The sequence below is a fragment of the Plecotus auritus genome (genome assembly GCF_963455305.1).
Source record: "Plecotus auritus genome assembly, chromosome: 2".
Classification (NCBI taxonomy): domain Eukaryota; kingdom Metazoa; phylum Chordata; class Mammalia; order Chiroptera; family Vespertilionidae; genus Plecotus; species Plecotus auritus.
The window spans coordinates 201,327,185-201,354,347 of NC_137771.1; the positions used below are offsets into that span (position 1 = coordinate 201,327,185).

At 33.8% G+C, this 27,163-nt stretch overlaps 1 protein-coding gene across 1 annotated transcript in view; it reads left to right on the forward strand.

Annotated features, from left to right (window-relative positions):
* SI (sucrase-isomaltase) overlaps nucleotides 1–27,163 on the forward strand; it is a gene marked incomplete at its 5' end in the record, with an annotated part of 91,799 nt that overhangs the window by 45,798 nt on the left and 18,838 nt on the right. Inside the window, 16 exons of the mRNA XM_080654252.1 lie at nucleotides 152–201; nucleotides 910–1,080; nucleotides 3,037–3,192; nucleotides 5,551–5,751; nucleotides 9,913–10,067; nucleotides 12,288–12,456; nucleotides 14,739–14,835; nucleotides 14,935–15,047; nucleotides 15,142–15,267; nucleotides 16,790–16,918; nucleotides 17,666–17,776; nucleotides 19,466–19,528; nucleotides 19,999–20,115; nucleotides 21,701–21,785; nucleotides 23,200–23,338; nucleotides 26,143–26,276. Coding sequence (XP_080510378.1) covers nucleotides 152–201; nucleotides 910–1,080; nucleotides 3,037–3,192; nucleotides 5,551–5,751; nucleotides 9,913–10,067; nucleotides 12,288–12,456; nucleotides 14,739–14,835; nucleotides 14,935–15,047; nucleotides 15,142–15,267; nucleotides 16,790–16,918; nucleotides 17,666–17,776; nucleotides 19,466–19,528; nucleotides 19,999–20,115; nucleotides 21,701–21,785; nucleotides 23,200–23,338; nucleotides 26,143–26,276 — 2,016 coding nt within the window. The remainder of the gene's footprint in view (nucleotides 1–151; nucleotides 202–909; nucleotides 1,081–3,036; nucleotides 3,193–5,550; nucleotides 5,752–9,912; nucleotides 10,068–12,287; nucleotides 12,457–14,738; nucleotides 14,836–14,934; nucleotides 15,048–15,141; nucleotides 15,268–16,789; nucleotides 16,919–17,665; nucleotides 17,777–19,465; nucleotides 19,529–19,998; nucleotides 20,116–21,700; nucleotides 21,786–23,199; nucleotides 23,339–26,142; nucleotides 26,277–27,163) is intronic.

Genomic DNA, 27,163 nt, shown 5'->3' on the forward strand with positions numbered 1-27,163 from the left:
TCAAATCTGTGACCTTTTGAGTCATGAGCTGGTGCTCTAACCACTGAACACACCATCCAGGGCCAAAATTCATGTTGTATAAGTGTAAAAATAGAGCAGAAATTTTAACCTTACAATGTTATCTAATAACTTATTTTTTTTTCCATTTCAGATACCATAGAAAACGGCACCTACATTTTGTACATATTTTCTGTTTCTAATGTAAGCATTCTCCTTGGACACAATTAAATATATACCTTGTTAAAGTCTGGGTTATGCCTTTATTATGGATTTTTTGAAATGCATTTACATTTACATCCAGATTGCAATAGAAAGAAATGAAATAAATTATGAAATTAAATTGTTAAATTATAAATAAACTGTTAGCTTACATTTTAAAATATTTAAATGTAATAGGTAATTTAATGATGATGAATTGATGCACATTTTCAGACTTTTTAAAGTATTATGTCTGGTTTAAGAAACATGTTATAGAAAAATAATCTCAACTTACCTGAATCTCAGTCATAGCAATAGTTGTCATGGATTTAAGGTGAGAATGAAGAAAAAAAATCTGTGGACAAGGTTACATTTTGAATAATTAATAGCAATGTTTCTTGTAGGTATTGGGTTTCCTTATATTATTTTTTACCCCAAACTAAGTTATTCTTCAACATTAGGGCTGGCGTAGAAAGGATAAATATTAGTTTTAATCTTTGATAATAAATGTTATGGCATGTTTACAAAAAATTGAAGAGTTACTAATGGGTATATTTACATATGCTACTTGGACATGGAGAGCTGGTGGAAATGGAAGGATAGATGATTGGTTCTCTTCCTATTTCACAATTGCATTGTTACTTCATTATGTATCCAAAGACCTTCTGTTTAGTATAGAATATTATATAGAATATTATATATTTTTTGCAGAACACGTTAGATATCAACTGCACACACTCATCATATCAAGAAGGAACTGCTTTAGCATTTGAGACTATTAAAATCCTGGGGCTCACAGAGGATGTTACAGAAGTTACAGTGAAAGAAAATAATCAACCAATGCAGACTCACTACAATTACACTTATAATGCTTCCATCAAGGTAAATATCATCTTTTAAAATATTTTCCTTGTCATATACTCATATTTAACATTGCATAACCACTCAGGCTTTTGTGTTTATTTTTCTTCATGACATATCTTTCTTTTATTTTCTTCTCCTTGTGCTGCCAATATTCCATTTTAGGTCATTCCAGTTTATATTTAGATATCAATATTAAGACACCTCCTTGCTACTTCTCCCTGTTTAATTTTATCTTTAATAGCACTTATCTGTACCTTCCTAGTATTTTCTTATACCATTCTCCTACTCTGAACTCTAAGGTACATCTATTGCATACAACAGTCTAAATATTTTAGCTTCTCCTTTAAGACTCTCAGGTGTTGATTTAAGCCACATCTTTAATTATTCTCCCTGCTTCTTCTTTCATGAACTTTCATTGTCCTCAATATACTTTGTACATGTTTCTTCAAATTTTTGTTTACAGCCCTTCTAGTACAAGATCCGTATGGTCCTTTTTACTTTTTTGAACAGGTGTACTAAAGAGGAAAATATGTGCATTTAAACATATCAAATTAATCTTTCATTATCTCAGCCTTCTCATTTATAACATGCAATATTTAAATCATAATGTTGCTTTGGGTAATAAATTTATGTAGTTAAATATTAAAAATAATAATTTAAAACACAGAAGTGATTTTTAGTGGTATTTACTTTTCCACCACTTATACAGTATAATACTGAATTATTAGTAATATCCACCTAAATAAATTATAAATTATTTTAGATACTCAATATTTTCAGAGTATTTTTGTCTAACTCTTAAGCCTCCTGCCCCAGAGTTTTTCACTTAGGGACTTCTATAAAAATATGTATTGGCTAATTATTTTTATTTAGTAAATATAGTATAATTTATATATTCCTAGGACAACAGGAATAAATCAATAGAAATTAAATAGTACAAGTTTATTTGAGAACTTTATGACTCTAACAAAGATTATAAGAACACATAATACAAAAATATTTTATTTGGTTTTTGCAATTTTAACTTACATATGTCTATTTTTATGTTTATGTAATGATTTGAACAGATACTAGTAGACATAGTTCCCTAATTCTGATTTTCATAAAAAATATTCCTGAATGTAGATTTATGAAAATACACTGGCATAAAAAACTAAGCTATGTAGATGAAACTCTGGGACAAATTATGTCCATGTTATTCCCAAGTTATATAAACAATAACCAAATGTAAATTTGCAATTTCCCAATAATATAAATAATTGTGGATAGAATACACATAAAGAATCTCTCTCTCTCTCTCTCTTTCTTTCTCTCTCTCTGTCTCTAATATATATATATGTATATATATATATATATATATATATATCCTCATTTTTGTTTTTATGCATAATGCCATATTAACACCCCTCTGACTTGTTTCTCAAATATTTTAAACAATGAATAAAATTAAGGACAAAATTAAGGAAATAAGTATGAATAAGTATATTCCTCCTCTAGGGGCCTCTGTATCAATCAAAGTGCTCAATTTGTTCTTACCTTTTTCTTCCTTGAGGGACCTTACATGTATTTCATACCTAGTATGCCCCAGGCATTATTCTAGGTGCATTAAAGTTTACATATTCATTCTATATAGCACCCCCTTTTAGTAGGGGTCATTATTGACATTTAAAAATGAAAAAGTTGATGGTAGACAATTTTTCCCAAGACTCATGAGCATTAAATGAAAGAACAGAATTGAACTTATGTCTGATTTAAAGATAATACTTTACATGCGTATCTATAATTCTCATAGTTTTCCTGTTTTGAGGCACCAGCCATTTCAGTGTCATTCTATTCCATTCTTTAAGTATTGTATTAAAACACTTATGACTTGATTTGAAGAATTGCTGTGGTTGCTGCATTTTATAAATGTTAAATACATTTAAATTGTCCAATGGTCAGAAATAATCTTTAATGTTTTATTTGTCTCCAAAGAGTCTCCTAATTTACAATCTCAAGTTTAACCTTGGAAAAAACTTTACCGTTCAGTGGAATCAAAATTTCTCAGAAAATGAAAGGTTTAATTGTTATCCAGATGCAGAACCTGCAACCAAGGAAAGCTGCGAAGAGCGTGGCTGTTTATGGCAACCGGTAATAAGAATTTTAATTTTGATCCATGGTATGGTTTTCACATAAACATTTCACTGTATTCTTTACATATTATAATTTTAATTCTGCAGCATAGAGACTAAATTCATCTGGATAAACATTTGGGATTTGAAATTAGGAATTCTGATAGAAAATTTTTCTTTATCTGAATTAATTTTCCAGACATCACTTAGTAAATGCCAGACTGAATGAAAGTGTAAGTTACTTTTTAGGCACTTTGGATAACATAACTACATTTAATAAAATTGTGGTGTATCTGCTGGCTGTACCTCAAAATTATCCTTGTCTTCACCCAATTTCACATTTGTACTTAATGCTGGCATCAGATCACACAAACTCTCAAGGGTCCTATTGCTCTGATATCACTGAAACCTTAGATTTAAAAATCTCAGAAATGATGTTCATGTGTGAAGAGGGACAGGGCTGAGTCTTAAAAATAAAATAAAACCTACTCAAAGACATATTTAATTCATTAATTTTAATTAATTAGATATTACATAGATAAACCAAGTTTTAAAAAATGATTTGTTGAATACTAAGTTTATAGGTTTATACTATTTCTGTAAATTATGCAGCAAGATTGTTTTCATCCTGATTAAAAACTTAGCAATGCCGATGAACTAACAGTAAGAAAGATAAATAAGAACACTTACACAATGATAAAGAGGAATTTGTGTTGGAAAGAAATAAAGCTATCTATGAGAGAGACATACATAGATTCTGCAATTTTCTGAAGTCAGTCATAGTTCTGATTCTATTGACATTCAGTTTAATGCAGTTGAAATAAGTATTGTAGTATTCCTATCAGTTAAGGATTGCTTGAAGCTGAGAGTATTAGAGATTTTGTTAAACAAAATAGGATTTTTTTTACAAATAAGAATCCAAAGCCTAATATGTTGAACTCCCAATGTCATCAGTGTCCTATATTTCTCATTCATTTTTCATCATCAGTCTTGTGTTATAGCTTCCACCATTATATATGCATTCCAAGTCCAGAAAGTATAAGTGCAAAGGGCATCCTAATTAATCACCTTATACCATTTTCTTTTAAGGAGGTTTGAAGGGTCATATACAACTTGCTTAAAAGAGAATTGAAAATGTGGATGGACACATTTCTTCTCCCAACAGTATAATCCTATCTAATAAAGAGAGAATATGCTAATTGACCATCACACCCTCACAAAGATGGCAGTGCCCACAGCCAGTAAGGAGGGAATATGCTAATTGCTGCAATGCCCTCAAAGATGGTGGCACCCACAGCCATAAGATGGCAGCACCCAGTCTCCTCAGCCCCCGCTCCATGAGACTGCTTCTGTAGTCCCCCAGTCCCCTCTGTCCCCCAGCCACCCAGGGCCGGCCTGAGGTGCAGGCAAGACTCAGATGGCAGCTGCCCAGACGACCAGGGCCAGTCCAAGGCACAAGTAAGCCTCAGATGGTGGCTTCCCAGATGCCCAGGGTGGGCCCGAGGTGCAGGCAAGCCTTGGATGGCAGCCGCCCAGGGCTGCCTGAGGCTCAGGTAACCAGGGCCGGCCAAGGCTTGCACTGCCGGCAGTGGCAGCAGCAGAGGTGTGATGGGGGTGTTGCCTTCCCCTGATCGCCGGGTTGCCTCCAACCCCTGAGGGTTCTCAGACTGTGAGAGGGGGCAGGCCGGGCTGAAGGATGCCCCCTCCAGTGCATGAATTTTCATGCACTGGGCCTCTAGTAATTTAATAAATAAGAAAGATTGGATAATGGATTGTGGTAAGGCAACTAGTCGTTAGTGCCACAATTACTATTGTTTTTCTTAGATCCCCTATTTTCCACCCCTATGTAAACCAATTAGCTCTGATCTTTGGTCAGTATTTTTATTTCAAGTACTGGTCAAGTTGTAATTGACCAATATAAGGACCAGTCATGAAATAAGGAATATTATAGTTTTGCATAAGTAGAAGAAAATAATTTTAAGTACTTGCCCTTTTGAGGGTTGTTTAACACACAAAAGGCAATAGTCAGTATGAAGATCAAAATTTGCATGGATCAAAATTTATGAGTAATATACTTAATTTTTGCAAAGACTACACAATTATTCTATTTTCTGAGTTGAAAATAGAAATTTGATCCTACTGCTCTACTGGTCTACCTTTAGAGTTAAAATACAAATATTGTCTATAACATTTTAGTACATGGTATCTTGGGTTACATAATAGATATTTTATGTTGTGACTGCAATTTCACTTTATATTAAACAATAAAATCTGTAAAGCAAACAACATGTGATTAAACATGTTTACCTTACATTTTTAAGAGCCAAATATCACATTGCTTACAGTGTTTGTCAATAAACATATATTGTGTTTTCAGACTCTGTCCAGAGCACCTGATTGTTACTTTCCTAGAAATGACAACTCTTATTTAGTCACTTCAACTAAGTATTCATCAATGGGTATAACTGCTGACCTCCAACTGAATACTGCAAATGCTCGAATAAAGCAACCTTCAGAACCCATCTCAACTCTTCGTGTGGAGGTGAAATATCACAAAAATGACATGCTGCAATTCAAGGTATGTTTAGTGTAAATAATTAAGTATTATTAATTGGATTGATGACTTATTTTTCTATAAAGCTTATAGCTAGGTGCACATTAAATAAAGCTTCTCATTTATGCTAACTTTGTGAATAAGCATATAATAGTAATTTTTGGTTTGATTGGGGTGGGCTAGAAAAGGTCAATGGGGAGAAAGGGATACCTGTAATACTTTCAACACTAAAGATAAATTTTAAAAATATATTTAAACTAGTGGCCTGGGTGCACAAATTCATGCATATTGAAAGGAAATTAATTAGAAGGTTGCTGGCAGGGCAGAGCTGGGCAAGATGGGCCAGACACGCCCTGGAGCCAACCTCCCATGGTCCCTCCTCAGCCGGCCACACCTTGGGCAGTGCCAGGGCTCAAAGGGCATCTGTGGAATGACTGGGGTCCCTCCGGCAGGTGGGGTCCCTCAGCCTGGCCTGTGACAATTGGGCCAAAACTGGCTCTCTAACATCCCCCAAGGGGTCCCGGAGTGTGAGTGGGCACTCTGCAAAGTTGCTGTTGTACAGAGTGTGGGACGCAAATGCATATGTGCAGTAAACCAGATGCAGGGCCACCAGTGCCCCAGCAACAACATAACCCACGGCCGAAGGTGGAATCGCATGGCCCTGCAAGGAATCAGGCTCCCTCCCTCTGGTTCCGGGGTGTGTCACCCAAGAACTGCTGCTGCCAAGTCACTGCAGCTCCCCAGCTCCTGCGTTGAGTGTTTGCCCCTGGTGGTCAGTGCGTGTCATACCTCCCATCTTGTCGGACTGTCAGACAGTTGCTTAGCCATATATATATATATATATATATATATATATATATATATATATATATAAATTATTGCTAAATAGATAAATCACTTAGAATGCACTATGTTGCTAATATCATTAAAATAAAATTTTTAAAAAAGCAAAACAGGATGCTTACTATTTCCATTATTCTTACATAGTTATCTAAATTTTCTGTTTAATGCCTTAAGACATACAAAAAAACATACCTATTTCTTTCAAAAGTTACACTTATATGTATCTATTTTTTACTTAAGACCTCCAAAAGAATCCATTAAAAACAACACTATTACAGATGATAATATCAGCAAAATGTATATAAAATGTGTTTCCAAATAATGTTTTACTGTACACCATCATTCACCATATAGAACTTGAAATGGTGGCGAATCCAATTAGCAAAATCAAATGAGAAGAACAATCATATAAATACTAAAAATATTTAAAGTCATAGAAGTGAGTTGACTGACTATAAGAAAAAATAAGTATTAAAAAGTGCTGATAGATATTAAATAAGTACTGAGAAATCCTAACTGACACTAAATTTTAAAAAGTTAACCCATTTTTCATCAATTGATGCTTTAAAATAGTTTTCATAGAAATCTCAATGGAATATTATTGGAGACTTAATAACAAAACCTTTATATTTACCTGGAAAAATAAACATATGACAATGACAATATTTAAAGTTTATCTAAAAAATAAATAACATTTACAAAATTAAAACAGCATAATTGCCATTAGAATAACCTCACAGTTTATCACAAAGTGATGACATAAAATATATATGTATATATAACATATAATGATAACATGTATATATGTAGTTTTATATATATGTACTAGAGGCCCAGTGCACAAAATTCATGCATGGGTAGGGTCCCTAGGCCTGGCTGGAGATCAGGGCTGATAGGGGCCTTCCAGCTGCCTACTGGGGCCTTCTTTTGTTCCATGCCGCCCCTGGTGGTCAGCGCATGTCATAGTGAGCGATCAAACTCCTAAGGGGACACTTTGCATATTAGCTTTTTATATATATATAGATGTATACACACACACACAGACACATATATGTGTGTGTGTGTGTGTGTGTGTGTGTGTGTGTGTATATATGTATAAATTAATAATCCTATCTAATAAAGAGGGAATATGCTAATTAACCATCACTCCATCACAAAGATGGCTGCACCCACAGCTGAGGCCAAGTTCCCATAAGGAGCATTAACAAGCAATCAGCAGGGACCTAAGGCTACGCCCTCTCCCGCCCCCGTGTGGCTTGACAGGGGACTTTAGGCCACACACCCCCATCTGGCAGGGCTTGACAGGGGACCTCAGACCACACCCCCCACCCAGCAGGACTTGATGGGGGACCTCAAGGTGCGCTTCCCATCCTGGTGCTGGGCTAGGGGACCTCAGGCTGCTCCCCCGACCCCAGTGCCAGGCCAGGGGACCTCAGGCCACGCCCCCCACCAGGTGGAGCTTGACAGGGGACTTCAGGCCATGCCCCCCACCCCAGCACCAGGCTGGGGGACGTCAGGCTGCACTCCCTGCCCCAGCACCGAGCCAGGGGACCTGAGGCTGCGCCCCCCTGCCTGGTGGGGCTTGACAGGGGACCTCAAGGTGCATGCCCAGTGCTGTGTCGGGGGAACTCAGGCCCTGTCCCCCACCCAGGGGGGACCTGAGGCTGCACCCCTCTGCCGATGGGGCTTGACAGGGGACCTGAGGCTGTTCCCCCCTCCTGGTGCCAGGCCAGGGGACCTGAGGCTGCACAGCCCCCCTCCCCTTGCCTGGCTGGGCTTGACAAAGGATCTCAGGCCATGTCCCCCACCTGGCGGGGCTTGACGGGGGACCTCAAGGCATGCCCCCTGCCTTGGTCTGGGATGGGGGACCTCAGGCCACGCCCCCTGTCTTGGCACTGGGCCAGGGGACCTGAGGCTATTTTCCCTGCCCAGCGAGGTTTGACAAGGGTGGGACTGGCCAGGTCTGGATCTAGCCCAGTGGGGGCGGGGGTCGGCTGGGTCTGGGTCTCACGTGATTTTGAGGCACATGTGGGTGGGCGGGGACTTGACTCTGGGTCCTGTGGTGTGCCCCAGACTCTAATAGGAGAAAGGTTTTCATATACATTTTACTAATTTTCTTTCATCTCTGACACTTCTATTATAGAGAAAGGGCAAACAGCAATATTAAATTATTTCCTCTAATTAATCCCCTTTTAATGTGCACAAATTTTGTGCACCAGGCCACTAGTAGATATAATAAAGACATAAAACTCAGAGATAAAAATCTATGTATTTCCTGTGTAAACAATTACATTTCAACATTAATAAACACTATAAAAATCAGAAGACAAACAAAAAATAGCTAAATATCTGACACCTTGGTCATAAAAAGCAAGCAATTTCAACTTATACAAACAAGAAAAATATTAAGATCTAAAAACATACATATAATAGAAGAAGTAATAATAATTGGAAATAAAAATATTATAATACACTCATTAACAATCAGAAGAATAAAAGACAAATTCAAAGAATGGGAAATCTCAATGTTGAATAATCATGTAGAAAAACTTTGGTCAACATTATCAAGGAAATAAAGGACAGTTTAAAAAATAAACACTTTTAATGTACCATAAAACAGAGCACATATTTTGGTGAGAATATTAATTAGTACACTAATTCTGACAAACAGTTTACAAATAGGTATCAAGAACCTTACAATTATTAGTATACTCTTACCTAATCCTTTACTTTTAAGAAATGTGCTGAGGAAATGAAGGCATGAATAAATATACATTTACATTAATATGTAGGTTCATACATATGACAAAAATATTGAAACAACTACTGTGTCTAAACAAAAGTGATAAATAATTTTGTATCTCCATATATGAGACTATTTATCTCTAAAAGCTGATTTTGATAATTTATCATTATGTAGAAAAAAGAATTACAAAATTTAAAAAAGCTTAAAACACAGTAGGTAATTTGATCTCATTATCTGTTCATGTATGTATATGGGATTGGATATGTATATGCATATGTGTGTATATATATGGTGTCCCCCAAAAAAGTATACAAATTGTAATAGCTGATAGCTTCAGATTCTATTATATTTTGAAAATGAAATGTATTTTAATAAACATTGCCTTTAGAGTGTGTATACATTATACATTTTTGGATTATATATATATATATATATATATATATATATATATATATGCCATAGATACAGAATTAAGATTATATAAACAAGCATTATATATATTCTTGTTGGAACCATCATTTAATTTTTAAAATATTTACATAACATCTCACCAAACTAGAGCAAAACATTTCTATTTTTATTATTATCTGCAATAGATTTATGACCCAAAAAATAAGAGATATGAAGTTCCAGTACCATTATACATTCCAACCACGCCAACAAGTACTTATGAAAATAGACTTTATGATGTTGAAATCAAAGAAAATCCTTTTGGCATCCAGATTCGACGAAGAAGCACAGGAAGAGTTATGTAAGTGATTGAATTATTTGAAATAAATAATATCTTGATTTTATCCTGGGAGGGGAAAAGAAAGATGATTATTTCCACAGCCTTCACTGTGCTAGAGTATCATCATACTAAAAATGGTTTTATTTGTATTAAATAGGTTGACCTACTTTAACATTTTTAACTCAAACAATTAGAACGTAATAGGACTATCATTAAGGATTGTCTAAAAAGTCATTTACACTTTGGATGTGATTGATTTTATTATTACACTAGAGGCCCAGTGCATGAAATTCATTCACGGAGGGGGAGGTGTCCCTTAACCCAGACTGCACCTTCTCCAATCTGGGACCCCTCAAGGGATGTCCAACTACCCATTTAGACCCAATCCCACTGGATCGGGCCTAAATGGGCAGTTAGACATACCTCTCACAATCCAGGACTGCTGGCTCCCAACTGCTCACCTGTCTGCCTGCCTGATTGCCCCTAACTGCTTCTGCCTGACAGCCTGATCACCCCCTAACCACTCCCCTGCCAGCCTGATCAATGCCTAACTGCTCCTCTGCCGGCCCAATTGCCCCTAACTGCCCTCCCCTGCAGGCCTGGTTGCCTCTAACTGCTCTCTCCTGTTGGCCTGGTCACCCCCAACTGCCCTCCCCTGCAGGCCTGGTCCCTCCCAACTTCTCTCCCCTGCAGGCCTGGGTCCCCCCCAACTGTCCTCCCCTGCAGTCCTTGTCGCTCCCAATTGTCCTCCTCTGTCAGCCCGGTCACCCCTAACTGCGCTCCCCTGCAGGCGTGTTCACCCCCAACTACCCTCCCTTGCAGGCCTGATCCCTCTTAACTGCCCTCCCCCACTGGCCTGATTGCCCACAACTGCCCTGCCCTGCTGGCCATCTTGTGGCAGCCATCTTGTGTCCACATGGAGGTGGCCATCTTGTGTGTTGGAGTGATGGTCAATTTGCATATTACCTCTTTATTATATAGGATATTCAGACTTTTTTTTCAAAGCAAGTTGAGAACCAAACTTTTAAAAATCATGTTGAGTTTTAGCAAAATAAGTGATTGGAAATGTGTTATGTAAATATGTAAATGTGTTATATGGAAATGTGTTATGTAAATATTTTATTAGAACTTTTATAATCAAAGTTTAATGGTCCTGGAATTTGATTAATACTATTTCTGCTAGGCACTAATGAAAGAAAATTAATATACATACATATAGATATTTTTATGTCATAATGAATAAATTTAAGAAAAAAAGTTTTGTTTTTTTTGTGTGAAATTCTCTATTTGTAGAGAATTATAGTATACTAAAAGATACTTTAATGTAATTTAAACTTGCCATGCTATCTTTGAGAAGATGTTGACCAGATGTTTTCACAACATATTGTCAGAATGGATACAAATAATAAAGAAAAGTATGTCTGTATTATAAAAAAAATTTTGTTATGAGAATAATTTTGTTTCAAAGGTTAACAAACTCAGACATTTTGTAAAAAAGTCCTGGTGCAAAGGTATACTTACCATTATTTGAGAATCATTATTATTTAGTAAATACTTTTTCATAATTAATATAAAAATGAAAATGTCCCAAAGTCTTTGTAATACTTATATTTTCTTACACTGCCAATCCTAATTATTTCCCTCCTCTTTTATGTTCTTGCAAATGACTAGAAAAACAATACATTCTCTGTAACACATTTCTTATGAATGTTTTTTAAAACACTGATTTTTATAAATACAAAAAAGAAGAAAGTTATTGGGAGTATTACATAGGGAGAATTTTAAATTAAAATATCAATTATGCCTTATAGTTTTTTTTTTTAAATATTGATATCTTTTTATTCTACATGTAGAAAAAAACATTACTGGGATATCTCAAGGTAACAGGTTTCTAGGACCTATGTTACTTCCATATCATATGTTATTTATAACTTCATATTAATTTTATTTTTAAAAGCAATATATGTCTAAAGATAAACATAAATAATCATATTAATCATATTATGGCTCACTGTATTGATAATGGTGAATATGTGAAATATATTTGAGGTATTCCTTAACTTAGCCAAAATAAATGTATTTTGGAATAATTATCTATTACCATGTGGTACCTGCTTACAATAAAGTATATAGAGAAAATATTATTGATTTTCAGCTCACCCAAAGAAGAATCGCCATTGTTACTTGTGATACTATTTTGTAAATGTTTACAGAAATAGAATTGTTTTCTTTTGTTTTCAGCTGGGATTCTCACCTACCTGGATTTACTTTTAATGACCAGTTCATTCAAATATCTACTCGCCTGCCATCAGAATATATATATGGTTTTGGAGAAGCGGAACACACAGCATTTAAGCGAGATCTAAACTGGAACACTTGGGGAATGTTCACAAGAGACCAACCCCCTGGTGTAGGTATCAATTTTCAGCTATCTCATGAGGCGACTAAGACCACGATTAGGATCCCAGCCACTTCTATGTAGGCCTGTACTAGTACTTTGGTATTGAAGTAATGACAGAGACGCCGGAGATCGCAGAGTTGCTAAAATGATTTTTTGAAAAACAAACAAAAATGTCACCATCAATTACTGGCAAAAGTAGAGGATTAGATGAATAACATTGAGTACAGTGAGAGGTGAGGTAGTGACCCAATTCCTTATCTCAAGTGCAGAGAAAGAGCATTGAGATTCAGTATTCCCTGCCAAATCTATATTTACTCCCAGCTTTTAGAAAGTAACTGAATAGAGTTCTCTTTAACTTTTTTTCATTTACTTCTTAATGATTTGATGCCAACTTTTTCCTTTATGACACACAGCTGCAGTTGTGCATTTTTATGAGTCCGTACTGCTAGATACATCTTTAAAAAATGTTTTTATAAGCTCATGTCACTTTTCCCAATGTTTCAACTTATTAATTAAATACACATCATGAATATTTAATGCACTGCAGAACTAATATCAGCTATAATTATGAAACCAAAACGTGGTGTTCGGGTCCGAGTTCGTTGTCTCCACAAAATTGAAAAATGAGTTTGCGGACAAAAACAGTAGGTGGAAGCAAACTTTATTGAGACAAAGACAGACTCCCTGAAGCATGGCACGGCAGAAAGAGGGCCCAAAGCTGGTTACCAATGAAGCTTCTTTGTCTCAGGTTCCAAAGTCCCATGTCCCGCAAGCCAGTCCTGGGAAAGGTGCTGCTGGGGTTCCAAAAGCAGGCCAGTGTGCAGAGACTCTGTTCCATGTTGCAGCCATGTGGAGTTCAGCATCCAAGCTAATTGAAGCCCATTAGTCCATGTGTGGAGTCCCACATGGCCATAAGCCGGGTGGGCACAGGGGAGCACATCCACTGCCACAGGAGAGGCAGGGATAAGAGAGAGAGAGAGAGAGAGAGAGAGAGAGAGAGAGAGAGAGAGAGAGAGAGAGAGAGAGAGAGAGAGAGATTTTTTGTTTAGTGGTAGATATATGCCTTGTTAGCTCCCGATTGGTCCTTTCAAAGAATTCTGCCTTAGTACCATAGTTAGGATTGGTTATGAGCCTCACTGCCTTGTGATTAGTTATCTGCAAGCTGTCTTAGCAACATCCATACATTTTAAAGTTCACATCTCTCACTGGCGCCCTTCTTTCCCCACCCAGCTGGCTTGCCTTAGCCGGGTTCAGTTCTAGGTCCGTTTGTTTGTCTCTGTGATGCAGTCAACAAGCTGTATCCTGTTCATGTCTTCAAGGTCTTGTTATTCTAGGACTTCCCCACTCTTCTCTCTCTCCCAAGGTCCCATCTCTGACTGCCTAGCCCTTCTATCTCTTCAATTATTCCAGACATATCGTGAAAAAATACATTTTTTATAAAATACTAGCTTGTTTTCATGTGCCACATGTGATGCTTACTTAAAGGATATGCTAGATTTTTTATTGTTAGGTGCCTAAACAACTCTTTTTGTAGCACAATATTTCAAACTCAGCTTATGAAGGAGGTTTTTCATTTATACCTAATTGAAAAAATATATTTTACCAAACTTTACTTCTTTAAAATCCTTCAACATTAGCATTGGCACTATTAGGTTAATATACCCTTTATTCTCAATATGCAAATTTTCTTTCACATGCTATTCAATTACTTGGATTTCTTATGGGTCAGAGATATTAATTTTTTGGGGGGATCATCATCTTATAAGTGTTGTGACCCTTGGCAAGTCATTTCATGACCCTAAGTATAGTTCTTTTATTCTAAAATATAAAAAATCTAGTTAAAATGTAATTAAATGTTTATATGTTATAATTTTAAATATATAGTATATAAACTTAGATAATGATCATATCAATTACCTAAGAGGTTGAATAGTTTAATCATTTTTATGGAATTAAATTATGGAAAGAGAAGTAGAACTTTATAAAATAAATTAACATATACAATCTGTAGAAAGAAACCCAATTACTCTAAAACCAATGGGTTTTTACATCAATATGAGACAGTTTTGTGGGTATTACATATCTGTATATTTATTTGCATGATCTGAAGCAATCATAGTTCTAATAATTAAAAAATCAATTTCTAAGGGAAGTGTGGTTAATTCAGTTTGTATGTGCAAGGCAGTAACATTTAACTTCTTAGGCTCACTCTTATAATGAATTTAAATATTACTTCGACCAACTTCACATGGTCTTATCATCTGAATATATGTTATGTTTATTTTTTTTAGTATAAACTAAATTCCTATGGATTTCATCCCTATCACATGGCTCTGGAAGATGAGGACAATGCTCATGGAGTTCTCTTACTTAACAGCAATGCAATGGGTAAAACCATCATTTTTAAAATTTCTCATGTTTTATGTGACTTTTTATAAATAATATTTTGTACATAGATAACAATGTAATCATGTTTTTAATTTCTAGATGTGACATTTCAGCCAACTCCTGCTCTAACTTACCGCACAATTGGAGGAATCTTGGACTTTTATATGTTTTTGGGCCCAACTCCAGAAGTTGCAACAAAGCAATACCATGAAGTATGATTGAGTTTGTTTTTACAAAAAAAAACAACACATAAATTTCCCTCCTTAAGTAATTCTCTTAGTTCACAAATAATTTTTGTTTTTAAAGGTAATTGGCCGACCAGTCATGCCACCTTATTGGGCTTTGGGATTCCAATTATGTCGTTATGGCTACAAAAATACATCAGAGGTTCAGCAAGTATATGAAAATATGACAGCTGCTCAGATCCCCTATGTATGTACATAAACTCTTAAAACTGTTTTAAATATGTCTTGTAGAAAATCAGAATGAAATAATTAAACACATGTGCTTTAAAATTATTTTTAGCATTTGGCAATAATCAAGGCTTAGTTTTTAGTAGCACCTAATAAATTGGAAAAAAATTTTTTATAAAATGTAAAATCTTTATTAGATTGATAAAGGAAAAGTAATAATACAATTTCTTTTTCTGTTTTTCTCCTATTCCATGCCCCAGAGTTGTATTAAACAAGTCACTGTGCATTTGTATTTCTCTCATCAACATTGGGTCACATAGATAGTCAGACACATTCCCCATATTCTCGATAGATGAGAGGGAGGGTCCACAGAACTATTCCATTAACTAATGTAACAAATTACAGGGAAAAAATTGGAGATAAAACTGTGCTTTTTGCCCTGAAATAGATGATATTAGAGGGCTGGCAGAATATCCTTATCCCTCAATGTTTGGGAAAATAAATATTCCTAAGTATCCAGAAATAATCATTCCCTGTAATTTTATATTTTAGTAGTAAGGAATCCTGGAGATCTGCCTGGTAACACTTAAGCATGGGAATCTAGAGTGGTAGATGTATATGAGGACTCATTCTAAGAAGAATGAGAAAGACCTCATTATAAGACTGAGTACATATAGTACAATTCAATATCTGGTTCCTGAACGTATTATTATGAGGATATTAGCTATATAGTGGATGAGATAGTAATATGCAAGTGGGATTTTTTTAAAGAAAAAGAGATTTTTCCAATTTTTTAAATAAAAAGGGCCATCCACTATATTTGTCATATATTTTATAACAACTAGAAGAAAATTAAGCTAATGTCTACTAACAGAAAATAATTAACAAATTTGTTATTTAGGCCTAATTAAAAATTTCATGATAACATTCAAACATGTATTAGTTTCAACATATCTGCAAATACCTATTTCAAGGCATTGTTTTGCTTATATTAGCTTGGGTTATTATTTCAAAATTGACGTTGTTGATTAAAAAAAGAAAAAAAAACTTACACTATTTAATGGATTTACTAGTAATTCTTTCTTCCTCGTTGGCAATATTAGAATTATTTGAAATTACCCTATACTTGCTTTATTTTTCCAGAAATAGTGCAATGCCTATTTCTGTATACACTGTACAAAATTCCAAATTGCAATTTAACATAATTTTATAATGTCATAAATCCTTTACTTCTGTGCCTCCCCGTTTCCTCTGGGAATTACATGATAAAAGATAGTGATTTGAAAGAATTTTGACTTCTAAATCAAAATTATGAAATGGACTGCTAACAAAATATTTATGTGAACTTGTTCTTAGAATATTTGGCATCCTTACATGCTACTTTTATTCCTGAGTATTGCATTACCTGATTAATTCTCTTTCTGATCAAGTGCAGAAGCACTGAAACTTTTATATTGCTAATGTGTTCATAAGTATGATTAAATGTGATACACTCATGCTTGTGATTCTTGCCCCACTACCGCAATTCTCATATTTTTCAGGATGTACAATACACAGACATTGATTACATGGAAAGGCAACTAGATTTCACAATTGGTGAAGACTTCCGTGACCTTCCTCAGTTTGTTGACAAAATAAGAAGTGAAGGAATGAGATACATTATTATCCTGGTCTGTATTTATAGTTTATATTTCATTGGAGTCTTATTACCTTTCTTTTATTAAGATTTTTCTCCTAGATTTAGGGATGTGGGAGGTGTTTCAAAATAGGAATTATATAAGTTTGGATTCTACTCCCAAATCTACAACTTTCTTCCTTTAACACTTCATTTTATGTACATGGGCTGCTACCAGAATACCTTTATACTTGGTATATCTTTAGAGACCTAAGACTAAAGCTGGGAGTCAAAAGCTAGCTGGTTTTTAATAATCACCCATGCTGTAAACTGGCCTCAGTGTATACTAGAACCTATCACAAAGTGATGATGAATTTTCTCTTCCTATACAACTCTCAAATCATTCTCTAGAACTGCGTCTTATGTTTCTCATGTTTGAAAGTTTGCCTTCAACTTAGTGATTCAGTGGGGAGCATATTTTATCCATATGTTACAAGAAGTATGCTAAGTGGCCAGAAATCCCACTGGGAAAATAAAGACAAAAGAAAAACTCTAGTAATCTTGCTTGAAATCGTAGCAAATATATTTTCAACGTTCTTACATTTTTTTTCTAAGGAATTTAGAAGAGAATATGGCTAGAACAGTAAAATTTATATCATCAGTCCATTTCTTAGTCCATGTCTCTAAGAGCACAATATAATGATAAATGTAGTAATGGAAAATTCCAATGTTTCATAACAACTACCCAAGAGGCTTTGGTTTTATCCTATAGTAATGGGGTTTGTATTTCATTTCAATTTAGGATCCAGCAATTTCAGGAAATGAAACGAAGCCTTACCCTGCATTTGAAAGAGGACAGGAAAAAGATGTCTTTATCAAATGGCCTAATACCAGTGATATATGTTGGGCAAAGGTACTGCATTGACCTTGAAATAAAATATGTAAAACATGCTATTTCATTGAAAATTTCTACTGAATTAAAATACTGTTAAAAACATGTTCAGAGAAATATATGTATTGTGTGGAATGTAATGGTTTAATAGCTAATACAGAAAAGAATATATACTATTGAGTTTAATCCAAATTATTAGAGAAAGAAGTCATACAAGTTGTATGTCCAAATAATATTTGTTTCATCTTTAAATTGTCTTTCTTGGTACTTTGTTTTTTTATTACAAAACTACCATTAATAATATGGCAATTTATTATCCTATACTACAAGAGTCATTTAAATATATGCACGTCTCTTAAAAACATTTCATTAACAAAATAAGCAATGTTTTTTTAAGAGCTATTCTCATATTTCTAATTTGAACAAGGAATATAATTCACTATATTGCATTTAAACAATAATATTCAGACCTGGGTATGTATATAATTTAGAAAATACCCTGATTTGGCTTACATATAAAAGAGAGAATAAAAAAATATTCACTAGTCATTACTAGAATGAAAAAAGATATACAAAATTCCATGGTGGGAGAAATAATTAAATGCCTTGAGGGATCCTTTTTGGATTTTGGACCACATATAGGTCATCAGTGATAAAAGTGGTGAAGTTCAAAATTGCCTGTTCATTAGTTAATAGTATTGTATTAATATTAACTTCTTTGTTTTGATCATTGCATGGTAGTTATAAATATGTGAACATTATGGGAAGCAGGGTGAAGGCTATAGAAAATCTCTAGGTATAATTTTTGCAGCTTTTATATAAATTTGAAAATAATTTCAAAATTAAATGTTAAAATAAAATGGGAAAAAACTTATGATAAACTTAGTGAAAAATCATATTTCAAGAAACAGGCAAGTTTGGACATAAAAAGGTATTTTGTTCTACCTGCTTTCTTGTCACTCTATATTTCTGTACTTTTTCTGTATGCTTCTAATATCTAATCTATTTTTCCACTTTCAGTAACAAGTCCTTTGTAGGTAATTAGTCCTTTGAGGATAATTTACATTTTTATATGGGACTTTCTAATTTCTGCAACATAGAATCAAATTCCCAGATATTCAGCATGATTGAATTGGGTCTCGATTTTGCATGTTTGTGGTTGAGGTGGAGGAAAACATTGTTAGGAAGGAGGCCGGGGCAAGGATGGTCCTGGAGGTGGAGGGAAGGTAGAATGGGATTTAGTACAAACTGTGAAACCAAAAAGATATTTTCCTCAGCATGACATCATCCAACTCAGATCTCCATTACCTTTTACATGAAAATATATTTACTATTTTTATATTTTAATCCTGGAATAATTATAGAAACAGTTTTAATATACTACATTAAATTAAATTTAGTATATGGTTTTCATATTATTGCTTCACCAGACCTTTGGTTTCATGAATTGTCTCAAAATCACTACCTACTGCTCCAGCTGGCTTTTTATTTCTTATTTACCATATTAAATTAGAGATTAACATGGGAAATGGGAATAGTTTGAAAATAGCATATATTGTAAAACAAAAACTGAAAAAATGAAAGAGTTACTGATCTGGAATCTTGGGTCTATAATATGCCTCTAAAACTCTACTATAATCTATTTACAACACAGTCATATCATACTGAAGTTATTTTAAACTGTTTTCTAATTTCTTCTTTTTTCTGTAGGTTTGGCCAGATTTGCCTAATATAACGATAGATGGAAGTCTGACTGAAGATGAAGCTGTTAATGTAAGTTTTGCATTCATTAATTACATAACTAAAAGAAATTCAGCACATGAATTTAATGATCACTTTGACCAATCATTCATTTTGAATACTTTCCTGAAAAAGTAGATGGCTTATTTTCTAATTCTCCTCATCATGCACAGCAATGGCAAAGCTACTGTATAGGGCTCTAAGGATAAGGTGTAAAACTTCCCTATCACTCTGAGAAGCACTGAAATATGTTTCTGTATGTTTTGAACTGTTTATTTACAATCCATAAGAGAGCCCAGGCTGTTCTCTCTCTCTCTTTTTTCTCCATCACTGCTGGGTGCTTGGAGGGAGATCATGTACATTTATGGAATTAAAGGTGATATCAGGTTGTCTTCCTTATCACTTGTCCACATCTTGTGGATTTGACAGACAAATGTCTGACTTAGATGCACATGGTCTCTCTTTTGATTTTATAATTCTTGTTATAAATTTTATCTTTACAGGCTTCCAGAGCCCATGTCGCTTTTCCAGATTTTTTCAGATATTCCACAGCAGATTGGTGGGAAAGGGAAATTATAGATTTCTACAATGACCAGATGAAGTTTGATGGCTTGTGGATTGTAAGTAAACATTGAGTAATTTATATTCTATGCCAGAGACTTTCAACAGGTGTGCCATGGCAGGCACAATGGTGTGCCACAAGAAATGTTAGAATGTGTGATACCTAACCATTTTGTCAGGGGCACTGACTTCTGTCAAATAAAAAAATGACAATAGCCAACACAACAATAGCCTTCTGGTATGAATGAATCAAAATTATACCTATTTTTTGTCATATTGGCAAAAAATGTAGTTTTTGGTGTGCCACAGAATTTTAGTAATTAGTTTATGTGTGCCATGAGATGAAAAAGGTTGAAAATCACTGTTCTAAGTTATTTATTGTATATTGATTATACAAAATTCTTACTATATTCTAATAATGTCAACAAAATATTTGTGAAAATTAGCTCATTCACTTTTCCATAAAGCTTTCTTATCAAGAGATTGCTAAGATACAGTTTTATCAATTCAATTTATGTACATGAATGCTATTTTATGAATATTCAAGTTTAATATTTTCAATTTGACCAAGGAACAAAAATAGCCTAATTTTCTAACTATTCATAAGTGCTTATAAATATGTATTTTATTTTCATTCAGTGTAGGTATAAACGTCACACTCAACTTTCTATGGTGTAAGAAATCGTAACCTCTTACATGTTAGACAATATTATTTTGCAAACAATCTCTTACTATATACTTTTAGGTGTTACTTTAAAATATTGTTAATAATATATTTTTAATGTAGCATAAAAGTTTACCACAAAATATTTATTACAAACGATTTTACATAATACTTCTCTAGATTTTTGGAGGTAATGTTTCTTTGTTGATTTTGTAACAGGTATGCATTAATTTGCTTGTTTGAAGAAACCTTTAAAAAGGTGCTGTTATATGCCCATCTTGAGAATATAAAATTGTATAAAGAATCCCTTTTTTTAAATTAATGGTAAATGCAGATTTATTTCATGTATAAAGTTATGCACTATAAGGGATTCCATTTAAAATATCTCCAAGAAAGATATCTTGATCCAGAAAATACAATTTTTTCTTCAGATGGAATAATAACCTTTAAATGGTAGCTAATATATATATATTTATGTAGATGATGGTCCCTTTATATGTGGGTACTAGGATCCTAAAATGTGTGCTCTGATACTCTCTGAAGTTTTTTTGTAATTGTAAGCTACATCTTATGATTTTAAAATCCACAAATCTTTGTGTGTTTTTTTTTAAAGGAATTGATCCAAGGCATGAGTGTTCAAGAGAGTGCATAGGAGAATATACACTATTATAATATAACTTTATGTCTAGAAAACAGAAAAAAATCACTTTTATGTACATATTCTATCTACAGAAAAAAAGACATTTTAAGTTTGCCAAAACTAAGCAATGAATTATAAAAAAAAAAAAAAAGAAAGAAACACTGAGCTAAACTAAAGTCTTTAGTATTATTAAATTTTCTTATTTTTTGCTTTTTAGAAGTGATTAAATGTCATTACTCAAATATGCTGCTTGAACTTACTGGCCTTCTGCATTAGTTCTTTTGAGAATGCAATTTCTAAATGTGTTTTCTGGTTACTTTTCTTCCTTTTTTTTTTAAAGGATATGAATGAACCATCAAGTTTTTTAAATGGGGCAACTACTCCATGCAGAAATAAAGAGCTAAATTATCCACCTTATATGCCAGGTACAATATTGTTGCTTTTACTTTGATGTAATATTATTATTAATTTACTTATTAGGTTTATGTACTTTATGATTAGAGAACAGGATTCACATTCCCAATTCTCACTACCCATCTTCACACTGTACCACACTTCAATCTATTGCCAATATTATTTAACACTATTTTGGGAAGAAAAATCAAGAAAAATGTTCTACTATAAGAACACATTTCTAAAGTGTTTGAAATCATTACTTTAATTTTCAAAAGACTTTTCCCAGATTTAGAAATTCTCAATATTCTTTCTAATAAAAAATAAAAAGCCTTTATAGAGATTTATAAAAAGTGTTTCTTTTCTGAGGGGGGAAATGATAAAATAGAAACACTTTTTTGGTTGCCCCCGACATGGGACGGAAAGGCCCTGTCCTTTGGTGTTCATCCTCATACTTTTATATAGGCAGTAAACTTCATAAACTGTTAACATAAAGTGATGGCAAATCTCTGAAAAAAAAAAAAAAAAAAAGCATCTTAAACTGAGAAAAAGTGGGTCAAAAGCTAGTGTTGGTTCCTAACCCCATGTCCTTATGTTACAGTTTGATTTTTTAAAGTCTATTTAATCAGTATTTCTCATCTAAATGAGTAAAATATAAAACACATTTAAGAGTACATTATTTTTTCTTGTTTTTATTTTGTTACTGACTACAGTAAAATTTTTCACATATTTTTCAGTCACAATGGTAACTACAATCTATACTAATAAAAGGGTAATACACAAATTGGTCACAGTAATGACCGAACAGGAGGCTGTGTGGGGTGGCCAGGCAGCAGAAGGGTTAGTGAGGGATGACCAAATGACTGAACAGCAGGCTGCATGGGGCAACCAGGCCAGCAAGGGGGGCAGTGAGGGGCAACCAAAAAACCAAACAGCAGGCTGTGTGGGGTCACCAGGCCAGCAGGGGGGGCTGTTGGGGGTGACCAGGCTGGCAGGGGGGCAGTTAGGGGCGATCAGGCAGGCAGGCAGGCAGGCAGGTGAGCAGTTAGGAGCCAGCTGTCCCAGATTGTGAGAGGGATGTCTGACTGCTGGTTTAGGCCTGATCCCTGGAATTGGGCCTAAACCAGAAGTTGGACATCCCCCAAGGGGTCCTGGATTGGAGAGGGTGCAGGCTGGCCTGAGTGGATCCCCCGACCTTGTGCATGAATTTCATGCACCAGGCCTCTAGTCAATTATAATTATAGACATTTTTTACATTTGTTATAACATTGGCAACATGTACAAATGGTTAAAATCAATAATATTTAAAGCAAAATCTAATGTTTTTGCCAAAAGGATATATACTATACTAGTAGTTGCCTTTTACACAATTTTAATATAGGGCACTTGATAATATATTAGTATTTATTTCACTGTTTTTTTGTTCTTCTTCTTCTTCTTCTCTAGCACTCACAAAAAGACATGAGGGATTACATTCCAGAACCATGTGTATGGAAACCGAGCAGATCCTTAGTGATGGATCATCAGTTTTGCATTACAATGTTCATAATCTATATGGCTGGTCAGAAATGAAACCTACTTATGAGTAAGCAGTGTTCATAATTATCCTTTCTGACTCGACATCTTTGAGATATTAGTTTTAATGTTACCTATTCTGAGAGTCCTTCTTTGCTGTCCTTATTTTGTAGCACTTTTCTTTCCAATGTTCTCTATAACTTACTTGGTCCTTCATGACACAGAATAATTGTTTTTCCTCTCTCTCTCTTTCTCCTTCTCTCTCTCTCTCTTTCATCTACATCATTGCTTTACATTTTACCCCATTTTCAAAAGAATATTAGAGTATTTTACTTTGTTCCCCATGATGTTCTCAGCTTGTAGTAGCACAACACCTAAAACATAGTAGGTGCTCAACAAATAGTTTTGAATGAATGAATAAATAATATATAATCTGATATCATTAATTAAGATATTAAGGTTTGGATAAATATGTTATTTAAATTCATTACTAGCAAATTAGAGTATGTGTGAATGACCTTGAGCTTCTCAAACTTTAATGTCCATATGAAAATAAAACTCTTATGTGAGGCCAAAGATAATGGAACACAGGCCATCCTTTAAGTATCAAGTCTTTATTGGCACTGTCCAATAAACTTTCTACAATGATAGAAATGTTCAGTAGTTTTGGATTGTCTAATATGCAGCTACTAACTATACATTGCTGTTGAACACTGTGCTTAGTGTGATTCTGGAATGGAATTTTAAATTTTACTTCATTTTAATAAATCTAGATTTATTAAATAGCCCATGTGGCTAGTGGCCACCATATGACACAATGCAGCCCTAGAACATTACATCTTGATTACACATTGTAATTGTCTGGAGGTTTTTAGTAAATTCTGATTTAATTGGTCTATAGTATAGCCTAAGAGTCTTAATTTCTAAAAAATTATCAGATGATTGTAATTTTAATCCAAGATTGAAAATTGCTGCTCTAGTATATGACTGAAGTAGGTAAAAGAATGAGAATAATTTTGGATTAAAGAATATAGATAATATTTAGTGAAACATGCTTATACTATTTCTAGCATGAAACTATTTTTCAAAATAGAATATGTGAATTATTTGAGATATTATTACACGAATGAATGTCTACAGATTTGTTAACCAAATCCAAATGTAGGGTCACTAAGATCATATACAAAGACTAGGATATGACATTCTTAAGAGTAAACAAACTGGTCTTTAACAATGCCTTTTATTGAGAAAAGCATTTTTTTTAATTAACCCTGCTGGAATATAATAATGGAACACAATTATCCTCAGCTAACCTCACTTTACTATAAAAATATACATATTAAAAAGAACAAAAATATTGAGCTTTGACTCATCTTGCTGGCAAAACTTATGCATTTTAAGATGAAAATATGTAATTTAAGGGAAATTGAAGGAAAGTATTTTTCTTCAGAGGGCAGGTAATTGAACTTCTGGAGCACATGAAAGAATCTACCATGGTTCCTGACACATTGTGGAAAGCTTAGTAAATTTAAATGAGTCAATTATTATCCCACTACAACTATCAAAGTTGTATGAATAAATTCAAGGCAACCATAGGTAAAATTTTAAATAGTTGACATTTAAAGGTACTTGGGGATGTTTAAGGTCCATTTTAACTATTAAAAAACATTATGGGGAAGATATCAGTACTATCTTCTGAAGAACAACCTTTAATATAAAGTCATAAAACATGTCTTTAATAGTTTTAATTTTGCTCTAGTACATACATTTTTCAGAAAAGATTTCAACCATGTTTGTTATTTAAATTAAACAGATTAAAGTTTTAAATGTTGAGTTAAATTTTTTCTTGAGTTATTATTCTAAGCCAAGTACTGTATTAGATTTAAGGGGTACAAAAAAGATTAGCACGAAGTCCTTAACCTCAGGAATCTCAAGGACTCATGGAAGAAGCTCTATATATAAACAAATCAGTACAAACACTGTGGTCCATGCTATAGCAAATTAATGATTAGATGCTGTTGATCACATGTTAGTGAGTTGTAAAGTCTGCCTAATTCGGTATTTGAAGTATTTTCTCTGAGGTAAATCTTTAGTCCTTATGCATATACAATTTATTTTGAGTAATATAAAAAAACGTTTTCTTTCCAATTAATATAATTTTCAAATATTTTTCTATTTTACATATTCTTATAATGCAGTATCAGAGAGAGAGAGATGTATGTAATAAAAAGTAATGCATTACTATTCACACTAGAATGCACAATAAATCATTAAAATCATTCTCCAAAGAATGAGGAGGGGAGGACAAAAATGACCTTATTTGTAAATTCCATTCTCTTGACCTGGCTTTCAATAGATTCCACTCTTAAAATATAAAAATTACTTTTATTTTTAAGACCAAGAAAAGACTTGTACTATTTAAACTAGCCTCTAAAACAAGAGATATTATAGCAAGTATTCTCTGCAGAGTAATACAAAGATTAAGTATTAAGCCAAAAATTACAAGGGTTTGGACCATCAATAGTTAGAACCTAGAACTTAATTCAAGAGAATACATTTAAGTAGAATAAAATAAGTTCATTATTTGGTTGATTTGATAAAACAAATACATGATTTAACTTGTGTCCATTGAATAAATAAATGCAGGCAGGCCACTCAGGTATGTCAATCTAGTAAATGTTGGAAGAAAAAAAGATATCCTTCATACTCTTGAGAATTTTCTAGTATAGTGAGAGAAGACTCACATATAAAGAGCTAGTTGTAATAAGAGCCAACATACCTACTACAAATCAAATCCTTGTTTTGAACAGAGTGGTCAAAAGTAGAAATATTTGAAGAAAATACCTAATGTAAATCCTTCTTCACTTTGATTAGTGCATTGCTGAGGGCAACTGGCAAGAGAGGAATTGTTATATCTCGTTCCACATATCCTACTGCTGGACGATGGGGGGGACACTGGCTTGGAGATAACTATGCCCAATGGGACAATATGGACAAATCGATCATTGGTATGTGGGAGTCACCATCTTTATCATTATTCTTTTGAGTTTTCTATTAAGTATTCACTTTTTTCTGGCATTTGTTCAGATACCTTATAAGTGCATCTCAGAAAAATCCTTTGGCATTATATCTTATGATAAATAGCCCCACGATAGAGTACTGGGCCAGAAATCAGGATCGGGGATTCTGTATAGAAATTAATGATTTCCAACTAGTTTGTTTTGAGAAAATAATTTCATCACTTTCTGTTTCAGTTTCTTGGTTTGAAAGGGCAGGCGATGGAAAAGATAACAAACTAAGAATTGAAATGAGTAGAAATTCTAGATTCTAGGGAATAAGAATCACTCATAGGTGGTAAAGAATTAAATTTTTAAACCACATTTAGAAAGATTTCTGACAATGATTGGATAAATAGTAAATAAGACATTATCATTTTAAAGAGCAAAGGAATATTTTTCTGTTTGAGATCTGGTCTTAAAAATGATTTACTATTCATTTATGTTTCAAGGAAAACATAGTGCTTAGAAATATTCCTTTAAAAGAAGAGTTGGGAAATCACATTTTATCCAAGTGATCATTCCTCAGAAGATTCTATTTAACAACAATAATTCAATTTATTTCAAATTATGAGACCTATAATTAAATAATTACGAAGATAGCCTTTTATTATAAAACATGAAATCAAGGAAATCACTATCACTTTTTTCTCATATGATAATATGTTCATAACAACTTTGTACTTTAAATGTGTTATCTTAAAATGCCAAGGATGCATATCATGTTTTATTTTTATAAATGTCATTAACACTATAAACTTAAAAGTATGAAAATTATAAAAATAAATGAAAGAAAAGTATGTTGAAAATTGAAAAAATGTTTGAATTAGAGGTTGGTA